Source organism: Micropterus salmoides, unplaced genomic scaffold (assembly GCF_014851395.1).
Source record: "Micropterus salmoides isolate LMB-PRFRI ecotype aquatic unplaced genomic scaffold, ASM1485139v1 Ms_hic_scaffold_8, whole genome shotgun sequence".
NCBI lineage: Eukaryota > Metazoa > Chordata > Actinopteri > Centrarchiformes > Centrarchidae > Micropterus > Micropterus salmoides.
This window is the reverse complement of record NW_024044570.1, coordinates 9,376,411-9,393,351: the sequence shown is the minus strand read 5'-3', so window position 1 is coordinate 9,393,351 and position 16,941 is coordinate 9,376,411. Positions and strand designations below refer to the sequence as shown.

The window sequence follows — 16,941 nt, the reverse complement described above, 5'->3', positions numbered from 1 at the left end:
ATAAGGATTTCAGACAGTGTAGTAGCAGAACACGGCTTTATTAAACCACTTTTACATAGACATGTTCTCTACAGTCCCAGACTACAACATCACCATGATCAAAAATGCTAAACCATGCCCTCACTAGAGACATATTCCTAGAACAATAATTAAATAAAACAATTAAGGTAAAACAGTGTGGACTTCTCATTTGTGTGCATTTGAAGGACATGAGTTAAAGAGAAAAAATAACAAAAAGGATTTCTTTGCATGTCCCGGACGTACAGTATTAAAACTAAAAGGTGAACAAAATCAGTAACAAAGGCGTGATAGTTAAATGAAAAGCTTAAATTGGATATTGTTTGAAACATCAACCTCTACGAGATTACATGACTAAATTGAAACATTTTGAAAAGATGGAAAAAAGGGTTGACAAAGAAAAACTAGAGGCAATTTTAGACTTACAGACGGATGAATCTGAGGTAATGGTTCTTTAATCAAAACAATGCAGTCATGTTAACTATAAATGCCCTTCTTTCTCTTAATATCCTTCCATTGTTCAACAATCTCAGCAACAAGTAAAGGTTTAGTGCATCTGTGTTAGAGACAAGCTTAAAAATCAACCTACACCACTAACATGGTCATGAAGTAGGTCAAAGCATCACCTACCAGTTCACCTGTAGTTTCTAATGTCAGACTATTCAGAGAAATATTTACTCAATGGTATGTGGACAGGCATTCATTCTCAAATATTTGATTCCAGATAACCTATAAAAACAGTAACAAGAAAATCCACTTCATGATTGATTGAATTACAGATTGACCCTGGGATGAACTGGAATATTATGCAGACGTTTGCACCATAATGAAATAATCTAGTTACAGTATTGTACCAACATGTTGGAAAGTGGTCATCATAAAAGATTTTACCGTGACGATACACCACTCATCCAATGATATCATAATGTACAGGTGACACCTTATAATACAGTGCTGTTTCAGGGATCATTTCAATGGTAATATGTAATATCACATATTGATGAACCAGTACAAACAACAAAACATGCAAAGTCTGAAAAATGCGGCTTCAAATACTCAGAATCACATTTGTGCCTATAATACTATAAAATTGAATGCAGCATTTTGTTGTACAACTGTACAAGATGTGGATGTGTTAACGCAGTGGTTCAAAAAGTGGGGTCCGGAGACACCCAAGGGGTCCTTGAGGGGGTTCCAGGGGGTCCCCAGCAAAAAGGGGAATTATTATTTTCTCACTATAATTTCATTCATAAGTAACACAATGACAGAATGTATGACTATTTTGGTCCATACACTTTCTGTAAAAAACATCTAAAAGCCAAAATCCTATCAGATCAGTGATCCTGGGACAAAAGCTTATCAAATGGGGGTACTTGGTCTAATTTGTGCCAGTTTAGGGGTCCTTGATGTGAAAAGGTTTGAGAACCACTGTGTTAATGGGCTTGGACTGTATGTATATGCAACAAGCAGCAGAAGTGCCTTTTCAGTTATATAGATGTTTGAAATTTAATCAGTATGCATTCCTGATACCCATGTCGTTGTGCTTAATGGGCTGGAGATAGTAAGCTAAAGTAAGTTATTTTTTATTTCATTTTTATGATTGTTCACTACTTTGAGGAGAAGTTTCCAGACCGTAAACATGCGCTGGTAAAGGTTAAAAGCAGTAATACTTTGGTGTGTCAGGACAGAAGGCCCTCCTCAGTAAATACTGCTTGAAATAAAACATGCACAGGCATCTCAGTATTATACTATAATAACAAGGTATTTTCTCCATAGGTGGATATTGTTCAAGCTAAAATGATTACAGTTGGTTGCACCACTGGGGGAAGACTTAACTGCTGGCTCATGTAGCAGACATGCTCAGTCCTCAAGAAGGTGGTACTGTAGTTGTACAAAGCAGTGAGTGGTGGTGTACTGCACCAGTGTAAACGTATTCCCCACCCTGCTTTAGTGCTGTTTGACTTTAGTGTGTTTTATGTTTATCCCACACCAGAAGATAAGAACAAACAGCTGAAAGTGTCTTAGGAATAAAAAGGAAACATGTCAGAAACACTGAAGGGCAATTATAACTTGCACATGAACAATACTTTAGAGTCCTTTTGCTTGCTTTTTCCAGTCTTTCAACCTCATCTCACCGTCATCAGTGGACAGTTATTTTCTTTTTTTGAGAAAACATCTCACCAAAAGCTTTATTTATTAGCTGTTCTAGAGCGTCTGATCGTATCCTTTGATCTTCATCAGCAGATAGTGCTTGTTGTCATAGGATTGTTAAAGTTACATTTTTTTTCTGTGCTCCAGAACAGCTACTAAAATGACCTGCTGAGGTTGTTTTCTCAACTGCTGCTTCAAATGTCAAGAATTCACTTTCATGCAACATTTTAATCACTGCACTTTTGTATTTATCCTGTGTTGTGGACATATTTTACTTTTTATGTATGTGTCCGCTGTCCAGCACCTATAAAGAATTTGGTGTATCTATAAGATGTAATCGCACCACTACATGTAGAAAAGACAGTTAAAACCAATTAAAATCCAGCAGCAAAGGATTACTGCTGGATTTTAAAGCTAAAAATGCTGGAGGTTGGTACACATCGTGTCTGAAAACTCCTTAAGCATACTAACTATTCAAAAGTGCACAGCGATCATTGGGCTCAATCTATAATGCAGTCAAACCCGAGGAAAACCAACACACAGACTCTGAGCTTTCACACTCAGACTCACAACTACAGGAGGCAGCAGGCTCGGAACATGTTCATCCCTGACGGGGAGGTGATGTGCAGGGAGATGCTTTCGTTGGCCGAGACAAACAGGACGGTTCCCCGCCTCAGCGTGATGTCAGAGAGGGCGGCGGCAGAGGTTGCCGTGGCGTCGCCTTCAATGACCAGGAGGACGCTGGCGCTATCAACTGGAGCAACGGTGTACTGCTTCACCGAGGCTGGGACCTGTAGGAAGGACGAGACACAACAAGGTGAGAATGACTCTGTATGAAACAATTACTTAAAATACAGGTACAGGCCAAGTTCATGTATAACAATTTTATACCTGTGAAATGAAAGTCTGTCTGGAAACCAACTAGTATGTGCAGTTGTGGGGATGTTAAGCTCTCTGCAATGGATTTTTTCACGTCTGACATTTTGACATGTCACAGTAGGAAAGGCACAAGTGTAAATAATTCAATTAATTCCATTTAGCTGTATCGTGGTCCTAGAATTGTATACGGTTTACTGCAGTGGTGGAAGAAGTATTCAGATCTGTAGAATTACTCTGTTAAAGTGAAAGTCTTGCATTCAAAATATATAAGTAAAAGTACCAAAGCTTTAGCATAAAAATGAACTTTAAAAAAAATGAAAGTATTTATAATGCAGAATGTTATTAGTGTGTTGCAGCTGGTGAAGGTGAGGCTGATTTCACCTGATAATTGTGTATCTTGCAGTCATCTATAATAATACATCATAATTTATTAGTTGATTATATTTTGTATTAATATTATGAATCTGCAAAGTAACTAAAGTTATCAAATTAATGTAGTGGAGTGAAGTACAATAGTTCCCTCTGAAATGTAGTATTGTAGAAATTTAAAGTATCAAAAAATATTCAAGTAAAGTACAAGTACCTCAAAATGATTCTTAAATACAATAAGAAGATACTAAGTTACATTCCACCACTAGTTTACTAGGACACTGGATTAAAATATATCCATCGTTAATAATATTAATAACACCTGTGTTTTTCCTACTATGACTAGTTAAAATGTGCGGTGTGAAAAAGGTATATTGGCTGGTGACGTCTGTTTTATATTTTGAACTATAACAATTACTGATACCTAAACATTTAATCACCACCAATATGTAAATGTAAATGCTCCGTACTTGTGTAGTGCCTTTCAAATCTTTTCGACCACTCAAAGCGCTTTTACACTACATCTGCATTCACCAGTCACACACATTCATACACTAAGTGCTCAAACGGAAACACTCACACTCACTCATAAACTGGCGGAATAGCCGCCAGGGGCAATTCGGGGTTCAGTATCTTGGACTCTCTAAGGACACTTCGACACGCAACCAGGGAGAGCCTTCCGGTTAACGGCCAACCCGCTCTACCTCCTGAGCCACAGCCGCCCCTAATATCTGGTCAACAATATTTTACATTTACAGTTTTTACAATTATGAGAAACTCCTCTGATACATGATAAAACAGCAGAAGAGCCACAGGGGGACAATGCAAGATGAACTGTACTTGAGGCGGACATCACATTTTAATCTTGAATGTATTTTCTCTCCACATTATAACTGTCCAACTTTACTTTCAAGGCATACAATGCTTTTTAAAAAAGGTGTGAATGTTCTGTGACACACTGGCCAAATTTGTAAATACACCAATTAACTATTTCTAATAAGGGTTTAGAGATGAATAATAACATCCACTACAAAATGTCTGAGTTTTACTTCTTCTATCACCATTCAGTATACTCATCTAGTCAGCTGACGTTTCCTACCTGTATCCTCATGACAGTGAAGTCTGGCACTGGGGGGTCGTACAGGGACACACAGGGGTCTGAAGCGTCCTGGACACAGGGGAAGATTTTGGAGCTGGCAGGGGCTGGGCTGTAGCTGAGCATCTCACACAACGTGTTAACGTCGATGTATTTCGGTGTAAGACCGGCCCTCACCGTGTTGTCCGAGCAGGCCATACACTCGATACAGTCTAGATGGATGGAGGAACACACATAAAAGGAAAGCAGGTTTTAAATAAGCATAGCAGGCAGTGGACTCTCCTTCAAATGGAAAAATCTATTCTCAGATACTCTTACAATGTTAGATACAATCAGCCTTTCATGTTAAGTATGTAACAGAAGTTATTTTGTCTCCTGCACCGGCCTTATCTACTTTAACAATTAGAACTGCAAGAAGAATGTGGTTGGACAGAAACAGAGATAGCAAAAGCAAGACTGGCTAGTTTTTCCAAAGATAAAGGTGAACTCAACACAACACATCTTTTAGTTGCATTGCATTCTGGTCAGAGGAGATTTCCCTCTGGGTTTTACTTAATGTTGTGTTCAAAGAGAAGCCCTTACTTTATGTTTTAAAGGACTGACACCAAAACTCTGTTTCAGATTCCTGAAAAATTTGTCTTTCAACAGTTGGTGCTTTACTGGAGATATGTGAAGTGACTTCACCAATTTAATTTCTTAGTAATAGATACACACAGACAAACTGAAACGAAAAAAGGAACCATTTCTGCGTGGGTTGTTTAAGGATAACAGTGATGACATTCTATATTTTCCTTATTGTCAGAAAAGACCAAAACCAACAATGAATTGATCCTATTAACGAGTATTGTTAGTGTATCCAAACCATTTAGATCATTCCTCTGTGCCAACTGTGTTGTCCAAAAATGATTAAACACATGAATGAGCCACACTGGGTCATATGTTCCTTCATTCATACCATGAACACACCACACTTTAGGTTATTTAAAATCGATCTCACATACACCGTCACACTGCCGGAAATGCTCACTAGCGCAATCAAATGTGTAATAATAGCCCCCAATGAATGTGCTATTTACTAATTTTTGAGTAATGTTTGCTAAAAACTATACATAAATGACACTATATACTGTACTATACTTTGTGACCCCCTCTTGATGATTTATGTCTTCATTAGATATCAATGGGCTGCCAATGGAGTGCCACAGACAGAGTATTGAGAGACACACTAACACATAGTTGTTTTTTTATCTGTTAAGATTCTCAGTCAACTGGACTCATGTTGAAGTTACTTGAAGACATATTATCCAAGGGACTTCTCAAATACTTTTACATTCTTCCATTCTGCCGAAGTCCAGTTGCCCTTGATTTAACCTTAATTGGATTGTTGGTTTTTGGCTTTTTATGGGATTGGCTGACAATAAGAAAATATAGAATAATGCCAGCCGTTACATGAGCATTGGAGGGACGCAGGAGTGTCAACATTGTAGGCACATTACTGTTTTTCTCAGTCAGCCTGGATAAGATCTACAGCGCTAGATCTCATGAATATAAACAAAAACAATCATATGACCTCCATAAAGGTAAGCGTGAGGCTCGTTGGCTCCTAGGAACATGGCCTGGCCTGGATCCAGGACCATGTGGTTGAGGAAGTAGATGGAGAAGCAGCCGATGTCTCCGGGATACTGCGAGTGGAGGCGGAGCAACAGGTCACCGTTGCTGCTTGATGTGTCCTTCCCTGCTGCACCTGCGTGGGCCATAAACATCCAAAAGTGTGATCATGTTAGTAAAACATGTTTCAGAAATGCTTTGTTTTAAAACTCCCTATTTGTAGGATTAGAAAACGTCTGATTTTGCCACGTCCCAGTGGTAGTATCAAAGAAAGACAGACAGAAAAAGAATGCATAGTGGTACTCCCCCCTATCCTCTATGACTCAGCGACACTTCATGACTTTAACCATGATTGTGTCATTGTTCTACAATCAGAAAGAATCATTTACAAATACACACATAGTAGTAGCTTTAATTCAATGAATGTTGATATAGTGGTATATTTTCACTTATTAAGCATTACATTAACTGCTTCATAAAAAAAAATTTTTTAGGGTGAACTTGTGCTTCAGTAAGAACCACAACTTGGTGGATGATCTTTTTACCAAACGGGTGCATATCTCTCTTTCTAACACTTGCATCAGAGTCCACACTGTTGACTATGATAAAATTAAAGGTTGTTTCCACATATTGAGCAATCCTCTCATGGTCAAATAGATTATAGTAGAGTGCGCAACAAAGAAAAGCACGGGTTCACTCCTACACACATACAATGCAGTGTTTTGCCACCTGGTAATGCTTACTCACAAACCAACTAAACTAACTGAATAAAACCTGTTGTTTTGCATTTTCTTCATGCTGTTGGGAGCTCCAGTAGCTACATCCCTCAGCCTCCTCACCCTCTTCCGTGACTCTCTTGACCAGCATGTTCAGCTGATCTACGAAGACTTTCTTCTCACAGTTCATCATCCTGGTGAAGCACTTCTTCAGCACCTGGCTCGTATGAACCGCATCTCCCATGCTGCACTGCAACTCCTCCGCTGCCTCACTGCCCACCAGAGCACGGAACTCTGGTACAGCTGATGGATGCACATGCACAAGGTATGAATTTATGAACTTTAAAGTACAGTACTTTACCTTCATCCATTATATATAATGCACAGTATATGTATGGGTTTGATACCAAAACCTTCATTTTCTCCAGTAAGTGCGCAAAATCAATCCAAAATCCTCCTCCTGACTTTGGGACTCACATTTAAGGAATCCCAGGATTTCCTCCACTGGTCTGAAGCCACAGAGGCCCTGGAAGCGGGTGAGAGCGATGGCCATCTCCGGCTTGTGGTTGTGGTCTGGATAGTGCTCCGGAAACTGAGCATGGAGACGAGCGGCTAACTCCTGACCAAAACATGACAGAAAAGGAAAAGGGGTACTAAAGAGGGCGAGCAGAGAGTGCATATATAGCATTCTAGTTCACATTAAAGGCCCCGATCAGACAGAAAGCATTTTGCAGGTTCGAAAATGTGAGGCGCACATCAGCTGTCCTGTCTAATCAAAGATTATAGCGCCAGCGATCTATAATCTTTGGTTTGCTGCTAAGTAATAATATAATAATAATAATCTTTATTTGTAGAGCACTTTTCAAAAACAAGTTACAAAGTGCTTCAACAAATAGCCCACCACCACGACCACTGACCCTCGGTTGACTAAAACAATCATATTGAGGCAGACACAGTTCAGCTAGCTGGCTATAGTCATTCATTTGCAACCATGATTCAGTTAAAAACATAAAATATAGATTTGCAGACAAGATCATCATCATCAAGAAAATCATTTAAGATAAAAGTCTTACTTGACAGAGATCTCACATTGAAGAGAGCCATTTTAAATGTGTTTGTTCTGGGTGCTGGAGTTGGTGCAGTTGTCCTAATCCTTATAAGATTACTATGATTTCTGTGTGGGATGTGCACATTTCGGTTTACTGGTCTATGCGTGATGATGACAGGAATAGAAGTCTTTGGAACAGCGCTGGGAGCAGACGGCTTTACATGCCAGCAGGTGGAGACAGTTGTTTGTAGCAATGAGGCAGAGATCTGTTCAGTGACCGGTGGTGTGTCCAGGTCTGCTGTAATAACGGTCATATTAGCAGAAACTTGATCACAACTCACAGGTCTGTGTCTTTTGTTGCTAAAAACATCTGCTTTAAAACGAGACAAAAGGAGGGTACTTGCTCTGGCATTGTTTGAAGGTGAGAGGTGTACAAACACGCAGAAGATGGAGAAACAGAGATCCGTGTGGGTACATGAGACCCTCAAGAAAAAGAGAGAAAGAAAGAGGAGAAACCGCTGGTAGTACCACCAGCTGGGCCAGTAGCTTCGTCTTAATGATGGTCGGTTCAAGGCTTATTTTAGGATGAGTCAGGGACAGTTTGATGCAGTCTCTGGATAATCCAAGCAACTGTAAACTTCCGTCACCCGTCTCTCAATTAATTTGATTGGACAATGGAAAAAAAACGCGAATGACGCGAAGGAGCGGTCTGAGTGCGCTTTACTGCCCAGAGTTGAATTTTTTTTCAATTCTGGGAAGAAAAGCGCACTCAGACCGCTGCTTTGAAAACGCAAGGCACAGCAAGCGCCCAAAACGTGAGGCGCCCAGGAAGCATAAACAGCACACAGAAGGCTCACTGCCAATAGAATACAATTTTAAAAAGGTGCCTCTCACTGGAAAAAATGCTTTCTGTCTGATACGGGCCTTAATCAGCTGTATTCAAACACAGAAAACAACATACTGTTGTATGCACTTCCAAAAATTTCCCAATTCAGAATAATAAAAATAATTTTATGCAGTACACTGTGAAGGAGAGTGTGTTTGTGTACTCACCCTGTTGGGGTGGGCCTGTATGGACAGAGCGGTATTGACAGAGAGGACTTTGAAGAGGAAGGGCAGCTGACCCTGGAAAGTGTCTTTGACCTTGGAGCCCAGGCAGGCAGGGAAGTGGGCGATCCACTGGCCCAGTGTGGTCTGCGCGATCCTGTTGTCTTTAATCTGGGCATCACCTTTTGGGTGGGCACCCATCCACAACTGGAGGAGACACCAGAGATTACTTCAACATCGCATTCAGTGTGTGTAAAAGTGGGACAGTTAATGTGAAACACTTCCTCTTCCTCAACATGAACCAACGATGAGTGCTGAATCCCAATTAAAATTATAATTCATCCCAGAATAAATAAAACTTGATAAATGTAGACATGCAGAAATGTTTTTTTCCTTTATCATCTGTTAATAGGCCTCTTAAAGGGGTCCCAGTTGTTCCCTGGCTCTCTGATGCCTGGTATCATTCATTTAATCAATTTATCTAATGTTATAATCCAAAGTGATTCATAGTCAATGAGAAGGGAGGATTCCTAATCATCTCACACAGTGTAAATCACTTTGGATAAGAGGGCTATTCTAAAGCATTAAATTTAAATGAAGGACTCTGTCTCTCAAGGACACACACTTGTTGGTGGACAAACACAGACTGCAGCAGTGAGGCTCAAACCTGTAACCTTTTTGGTACAGGGTGGTCTCTCTAACCTGTGTCCTGGGTCCTGCCACCCATGTCACAGCCTCAGTACAATTCAAATAACATACAGCCATTGATTACTTTTTTTATAATCACATAGATCACTTATTTGCTCTCAGTCTTGTTCTATTGTATTAACATATTGCTTCTTTTTGAGTAAATTCTGTCATGATGTCTATGAAGATTCTCAGTCATCCAGGTCATAGTTATCCAACGAAGGTTAAAATGAAGGGCAACTGGACTTGGTTGAAGCTACTGGAAGACGTTTCGTCCCTTGCGCTGTACACATTGAAGAGGACAGGAGCCTGCAGATTGGTGTTTACAGAAAACCCACACACACAGACCAATACCTACTCTTCGATTCACACCACCCACTGGAGCACAAGCTAGGGGTCATGAGAACACTGCACCACAGAGCAGAAAACATACCAACAAGCGCCCAAGCCAGAGAGAAGGAACAGAACCACCTGAAGGGGGCACTTACAACCTGTGGATACCCTAAATGGGCTTTTGTGAAGACAGCCACAAAATCCAAGAAGAACAAAACTACAGGGGAGGAAAAGAAGGTCAAACGCAACAACATTGTGATTCCATATGTGTCTGGAGTATCAGAGAAACTCAGAAGGATTTTTAACAAACATAACATCCCTGTGTTTTTTAAACCCAAGAACACACTAAGACAGATGCTGGTACACCCCAAAGACCGCACACCCAAACACAAGAAAAGCAATCTAGTGTATGCGGTCCAATGCAGTGAGGAATGCACAGACCTGTTTATTGGGGAGACTAAACAACCACTACACAAACGCATGGCTCAACACAGAAGGGCCAACTCCTCAGGTCAAGACTCTGCTGTCTACTTACATCTGAAGGACAGAGGACACTCGTTTGAGGACCACCAGGTGCACATTTTAGACAGAGAAGATGGATGGTTTGAAAGAGGTGTCAAGGAAGCCATCTACACCAGGGTTGAGAAGCCGTCATTGAACAGGGGAGGGGGTCTACGCCACCACTTATCCCCCACTTACAATGCTGTCCTTTCATCACTTCCCAGGAAACTCAACAAACGTAACCTATTGGCCTCAGGTGAAGATACCAACGATGGTCGTTCAGTCTTGGCCACAGGTAGTCTCAACGACTGTAACGACTGTCGTCACAGCAACAAGGAACACTAACGAACCAGCGGTATCGATGACCCGAGATAACGACCCCACTGAGGTTAAATAGCTGAGTTTCCCTGCCAGTCAGTCAGAACTGAAGAAGTCCTTTGGATAAGGGACGAAACGTCTTCCAGTAGCTTCAACCAAGTCCAGTTGCCCTTCATTTTAACCTTCGTTGGATTCTGTCATGATGCATATCGAGACATATATTTTAAACTTGTTATCACGGCTAGATTATGTATATTTCCTAAACTAAAATCGAATCAGTTAAAACACTGGAATGTACCTGAACGAATGTATAGACAAATGACAATCGATTGCGATCATTTCTTACCTTACATTAAAACAAAAAAATGTTAGGCTAACATGTAGCCGACGTTTGTCATGGAAATTTGATATTTTACACGTTCTAAACAATAAGTCACATTTTGTTAAGTAGCATTTAACATCCACAGCACCATCTGACTGTAAGCATGAAAGCTAATACAAATCATGGCATGTGGCATTTATGTGTCTTGCAGTATGTGAAAATGTCACGACTGGCATAACCTGAACTAATGACCTTCATGACAGACCCTGCAGGGCTGTTGAAGCTAAATAAGGAAAGACTTATGAAAGGCATGGAGAGAACAAGGCTCTCTGCCAGAACACCGAGCAACAACATGATGCATCTTTGTACTGATTCTGAGGGTGAACAATACTGTAGAGCAAAATTTATAATGTGAGCATAAGCGTTACCATCTCAAAACCTGCTACACATGTAGTTATCTTAACAAACTACACTGAATGAATGAATAACAATTTAATGTCAAATGTTTAAGTGATATTTCAGAAAACTGGAAAGAAAAACACGTACACCCATAAATTATAGTTCTGACACAACTTATAAGGAAGACAACATTTCCGGAGATTTAAAATCCTTCTTTCACAACCTGCAATTTCTAGACATACATTTTATATATCCACTTGTTTGTAAGTAATCTCCAAAAGATACAATACACCCCCGTCTCTGGGTAGCGAGGGTTAAGTGCTCAAGGACCAGTCTAGTGATTTGAAACAGTACCTTCCCAATAATAATCTTACCTCTGCATAAGGCTTGCCATCCTCTATGACAGCTAGTGGGTCTCCACCAACCACTAGTTTGGCCACCTCGCTGTCCTGCCCGACTTTCCCCCACGCATAATTTTGCACGACACAGGTCAGGGGAAACACTGCGGAGGGACCAAATTTAGTGTGTGAATTCTTAAAACAAAAAATGAATACAGAACTGAATCCAGTATATTCTAGGAGGAACTGTAAAGTTCTTTACTTAAGTATAAATTAAGGCACTTGTACTTTACTTGAGTCTTGTCTTTTCATGCCACTACTTCTAATCTGCTACATCTCAGAGGGAAATCTTGTACTTTTAACTTCATTACATTTATCTGACAACTTTAGTCACTAGTTACTTTCCAAAATAAGATTTGTGCATACAAAACATGCAAAGAGCTTATACAGTATTATGTTTTGTGATAAATGAAACTACCCAACAATATATAAAAGTACAGCTGAAACTATCACTCAATTAGCATTGTATTTCAAAAATGTATTGGTAACTATTTTAATAGTTTATGTAATTTTTCATGCAAAAACACGGTTCGAGGTTCACAAATGTGAGGATTTTCTGCTTTTCCTTTTAATTATTTTAATTTATTTTCAATAATCTTGAGGTTTAGACCATTGGTTGGACAACACAAGCATTAATGGAGAAAATAATCAGCAGATTATATCCATAATGAAAATAATTATTAGCCACAGCCCGATACAAAACATTTAAATCGGACGCAACAGTAAAATCCTGCTTCACAGCAGTCACAGGGGATATTTATCTGCATTGAGTTCTTTTACTTTTAGTAAATTGTCCTGATTAAACTTACATACTTTTACTTTTCAATGCAGAAGGTTTACTTTGTTTTTACATTGCGGTATTTGTACTTCTACTTAAATAAAGGATCTGAATACTTTATTGTTTGGACACCACACCACCACTGCCTGTTACAATATGAAATTGTTACCCCATATTGAAAAGAAACAGGAAAAAGCAGACCTTGACCTCCACATAGCATACAGGTTAGATTTTAATAAAGTGGTTTGTGGACGGCTTTGTAGTTCAGTAAGATGTGGCATACTTTGACAAGGAGAAATTATCAAACACAGCCTGTCTAAATATGTAGACTACCCTCATTATAAAACAATAAAACAGTGAAAGCAGATTCCGCAGGGGATGCATTTTCTGGCAGGACACCGGCCAGCTGACGATGCAACGTTCACTGACAGAAACACAGACCGTAAGCAGGTTTACATTTGCGTCTGATGGCCGGTTTGAATTAAATTTACATTAAATTTCGCGTTTGGCTGTAGACAATTTATATTGTGGTGAAAGGGGACGCGCTACATTTACAGTTAGGCTACATGTTATTTCACAGTAGTGCTTACTGCGTTGCTTTAAACAGTAGCGTTACAGTCTTGTCCGCGTCCCATTTACCAAAACACCACGCCGGGGCTGAAATAATCATATGGATGCTCAACAACTCTTTTTTCTATTGTCCAGTCCCATCGTGTGTCTGTAACCTGTATCAGGTACCGTGTAATGTAAATAAACCGTCGCACCAATAGCTGGCTAAATGTTCATCGACGGAACAGGAGATTTTAAACAGATATGAAGGAGAAAGCCTCACTCACCTCTCACTTCCTCCATGGCTGCAACGTCCTCTGTCACAACGCTGCTGACGTCACCACTCGCTTCGTTTTTTTCCAGTTTTGATATAATCGATATTATACACGGTGGTGCAGGAAATACTAATACCACACTGTACAATACAGTACAAGGAAAAGTCCTGCAGTGAAAATTTTATGTCATTTCAAGCATGTAAGTATAGTCAGAACAAAATACTTATTAGAAGTAGAAGCCTACTCAAATTAGATCGATATCCCCCTGTTAAACTGTTAAAGGCGATTGTACGCCTATGTTATTATATTATTATCAATCATGCATTAGGCTAATGTAAAAGCAGGATTTTACTGTTGTGTATTGGTTGAGGTGGTGCTAATTTTTATCTATTTTATATAGGGCTGCAGCTTATCATGATTATTTTCATTATGGATTAATCTGCTGATTGTTTTCTCTATTAAATTTGATAGCTAGGTTTGTAAAAATTCTGATAATAGAATTAAGAAGAAATAAAATTATACAAAAAAATAAATATCATTACAAATCTTTACTTTTGAGAAGCCCTGGAACCATTAAATGTTTTTGCATGAATAGTGACAAAATTCTAAACAGTTGCCAATACATTTTCTGTTAATCGACTAATCATTTCAGTTGTAGCCTACTTGTACATATTGTACATGTACATGTTTTGTTTGCAAAAATCCCAATTCATTATTAAGCTGTCAGATAAAAAGAACAATATTTCCCTCTGAATGTAGTGAAGTAGAAGTATAAAGCCACATGACAGGAAATAGTCATGTGAAACACAAGTAGGCTACTACCTCAGATTTGTACTCAAGTAGTTGTTGGCTACTGCAGCGGGTGATTAAAACTGCTCAGAAGATCATTGGTACCCATCTTCCTGAGTATCAGTGATATCGGTGAGGGTGAGGTAGGTACCTATGCAGTCTCCAAAGGATACCAAAGGACAGTACCCACCCCAGCCACAGCCTGTTCACCCTGCTACCTTCTGGGAAGAGAAACAGATGTTTCAGCTGCCTCACCACCAGACTGCTGAGCAGCTTTTTTCCCCAAGCTATCAGGCTCTTAAGCTCAAATTCATCCTCAGCACTGCTCCATTGAATATAGTTTATTTCTGTTTACCATTTTACAATTGCTTCTAAATGAATGTACATTGTTTGCTACTTCGCAGAAGGGAAACTCAATTTCACTCTATAACTTGTTGTGACAAAATAAATCTATCTACCTACCTAAAATGCTTTTAAAATCTATTTAATTATTAGTAATTATTAGTAATATTTCTTGCAAAAAATATTTGAAGCTGCATCTCTGTGATCAATTGAAAATAAAAGTTTATGTATAGTTTTAACACCAGATGTTTTGATTATTTTAGCCTATGTAAGGTCTACTCTGTTTTTTATTTTTTTATTTATAAATATTACAATTGGTTTTGCTATTTGTTTCTAATACATATTATTATAATTGAAATAGATCTCTGATATTGGAGTGTATTGCCTGTATTGTTCCATATTGTTATTTAGTTTGTTCTGTGTTCAATAAGAGATACAACACATAGCAAAACCATATAGCTCTCTGTGGAAATATCACAGAAATGTAATTTGAGGCGATAATAGATAATGATAAATTCTGTCCTTGGTCACTCAGTACTGAGAACCACACATAAGCTGTCCACATTAACAGCTCCCTGGTTTAAAGGGGTGCTCCTGCAATTTCACATTTCACCTCCATTAAGCTGAGAGACATGCAAGAAACATATTTTAAAAAGAATGCAGCAGAGGTTGAGATATCCTTACTTTTAGTCCTATGAGTCATGTCAAAAATGCTGTATCCTACATTTCCCACAATGCAACCCAGTAGTATCTTTCATCAGGCCATCCTGTTAAATGCCCTCTTCTTTCAAACTCCATGTTGACAAGATGACAAGATCAGCTACAGAAGACTTAACTGTCACTTTAATGTAAGTGAACAAAAATACCAAGTCTTACTCTGTATTCATGTGGTGTCGGAATAATAGGAAAAATTATTTCCCAACTTAAGTCGCAACAACAACTCGGGAAGTCTGACAAAATGTTTGGTTTTCATTTTTAAATATTTTTGCAAATAGAGGAATAACATTGAAATGGGACATAGAGAGGTATACATTAACGGTATTCAAATATAGCCTATATTACATAAAGTTATAAAAAGGGGACCATATGTTGGCAGTTGTCATAGCCTTTTTGAGTCGGAGAAAATGTTGGTACACATGTTGCCAAGTTGTTGACGTCACACATGTAGAAACATGGTGGACAACATGGCTGATGGTTAGACACGTTTGATTAATGGTGCGATATCACGTATTGTGTATACATTTTTTGCTAATTTGTCTTTTATAATGTGGGATTAGGTTATAACTGTTAGTTTTCTGTCCATGTAGAGTGTCCATCCATCCATCCATCCATCGTCAACCGCTTATCCTGCATACGTGGTCGCGAGGGGGGCTGGAGCCAATCCCAGCTGACATCAGGCGCAAGGCGGGGTACACCCTGGACAGGTCGCCAGTCCATTGCAGGGCCCATGTAGAGTGTCCTATATTAATTAGGAAAGTTATTAGCAGTATTTGCAGTACAATATGTTAGTGGTATCAGGTAGGGCTGGGCAATATTTCCAAAAATTTTATTACAATAAAAATATTAATATTGTTCGATATCGATAATTATCACGATAAATGTAAAATCATTATTTCTTTCAAGTTTAAAGGCTGACTTTTGCTACTGAGTAAAAGTTGAAGAAACCAGGTGGTTAATTGTGGTTTTTAAACTATTCTTTATGGTCAGATCTTGACAACCCCAGGCCAAACAATTGATCTACTAGTAAATCTGAGGTTGAACATTGCCTCAACAGAATAAATATCTGAATAGAATGTAATGTAATGTAGTGCTAATTCTTTCAAATCAAATCATTGTTATTCATGAAAATTATATTGTTATATATTATTATTACCCTGCTCTAGCGTCAGTTATTATCCTGGTGCAGTAACAACTCTGGGGCAAAAATCACTTTGTAAAAGAAAGCTACAAACTCAGCATACTTTGATGACAAGGACAACACATCTTACTTCCATGTTGTTTCCACATTCCGATTTGTAAAAGCACATGAACACACCGAAGTCGGAAGAACGACTTCACGACTCGGGCGGACGTAAAATCCCAGGAGCACTTGAATGCAGCATTACTGTTGGTTAGCAATCAGATTGTGGCGCAAGAACTACGATACATGGCGGTGGATTATTATTCAACTTTTGTTGTGACGACACATTAATTTTTAAAGAACATTTTAAATAACGTTAACGTTGTATTATTGATCTGAAATCCACAGGTGGCGCGCTTTGCTTCGTTGTATTTTTATATACGGTCTCACACGTCATTGTCCAGCTGGTTCAGTGCGC

The 16,941-nt window shown here is 39.1% G+C and overlaps 1 protein-coding gene across 2 annotated transcripts; it reads right to left on the bottom strand.

Moving 5' to 3' along the window:
* Positions 1–19: 19 nt before the first annotated feature.
* Positions 20–13,580, bottom strand: mpi (mannose phosphate isomerase). 2 transcript variants are annotated; one of them, XR_005442816.1, is made up of 9 exons: positions 13,505–13,580; positions 11,867–11,994; positions 8,939–9,139; positions 7,315–7,456; positions 6,961–7,140; positions 6,084–6,257; positions 4,517–4,725; positions 355–2,960; positions 20–324 (listed from the first exon to the last, which is right to left on the bottom strand). XR_005442816.1 is itself a non-coding variant. In XM_038705760.1 (8 exons), exons 1-8 carry the CDS (start codon positions 13,518–13,520, stop codon positions 2,742–2,744), a joined length of 1,269 nt encoding a protein of 422 aa, XP_038561688.1. In that variant the 5' UTR covers positions 13,521–13,580; the 3' UTR covers positions 20–2,741. The 2 variants fall into 2 exon arrangements, 1 of the variants encoding a protein (XP_038561688.1); XM_038705760.1 differs by having other exon boundaries at positions 20–2,960.
* Between the last annotated feature and the right edge of the window lie 3,361 nt (positions 13,581–16,941).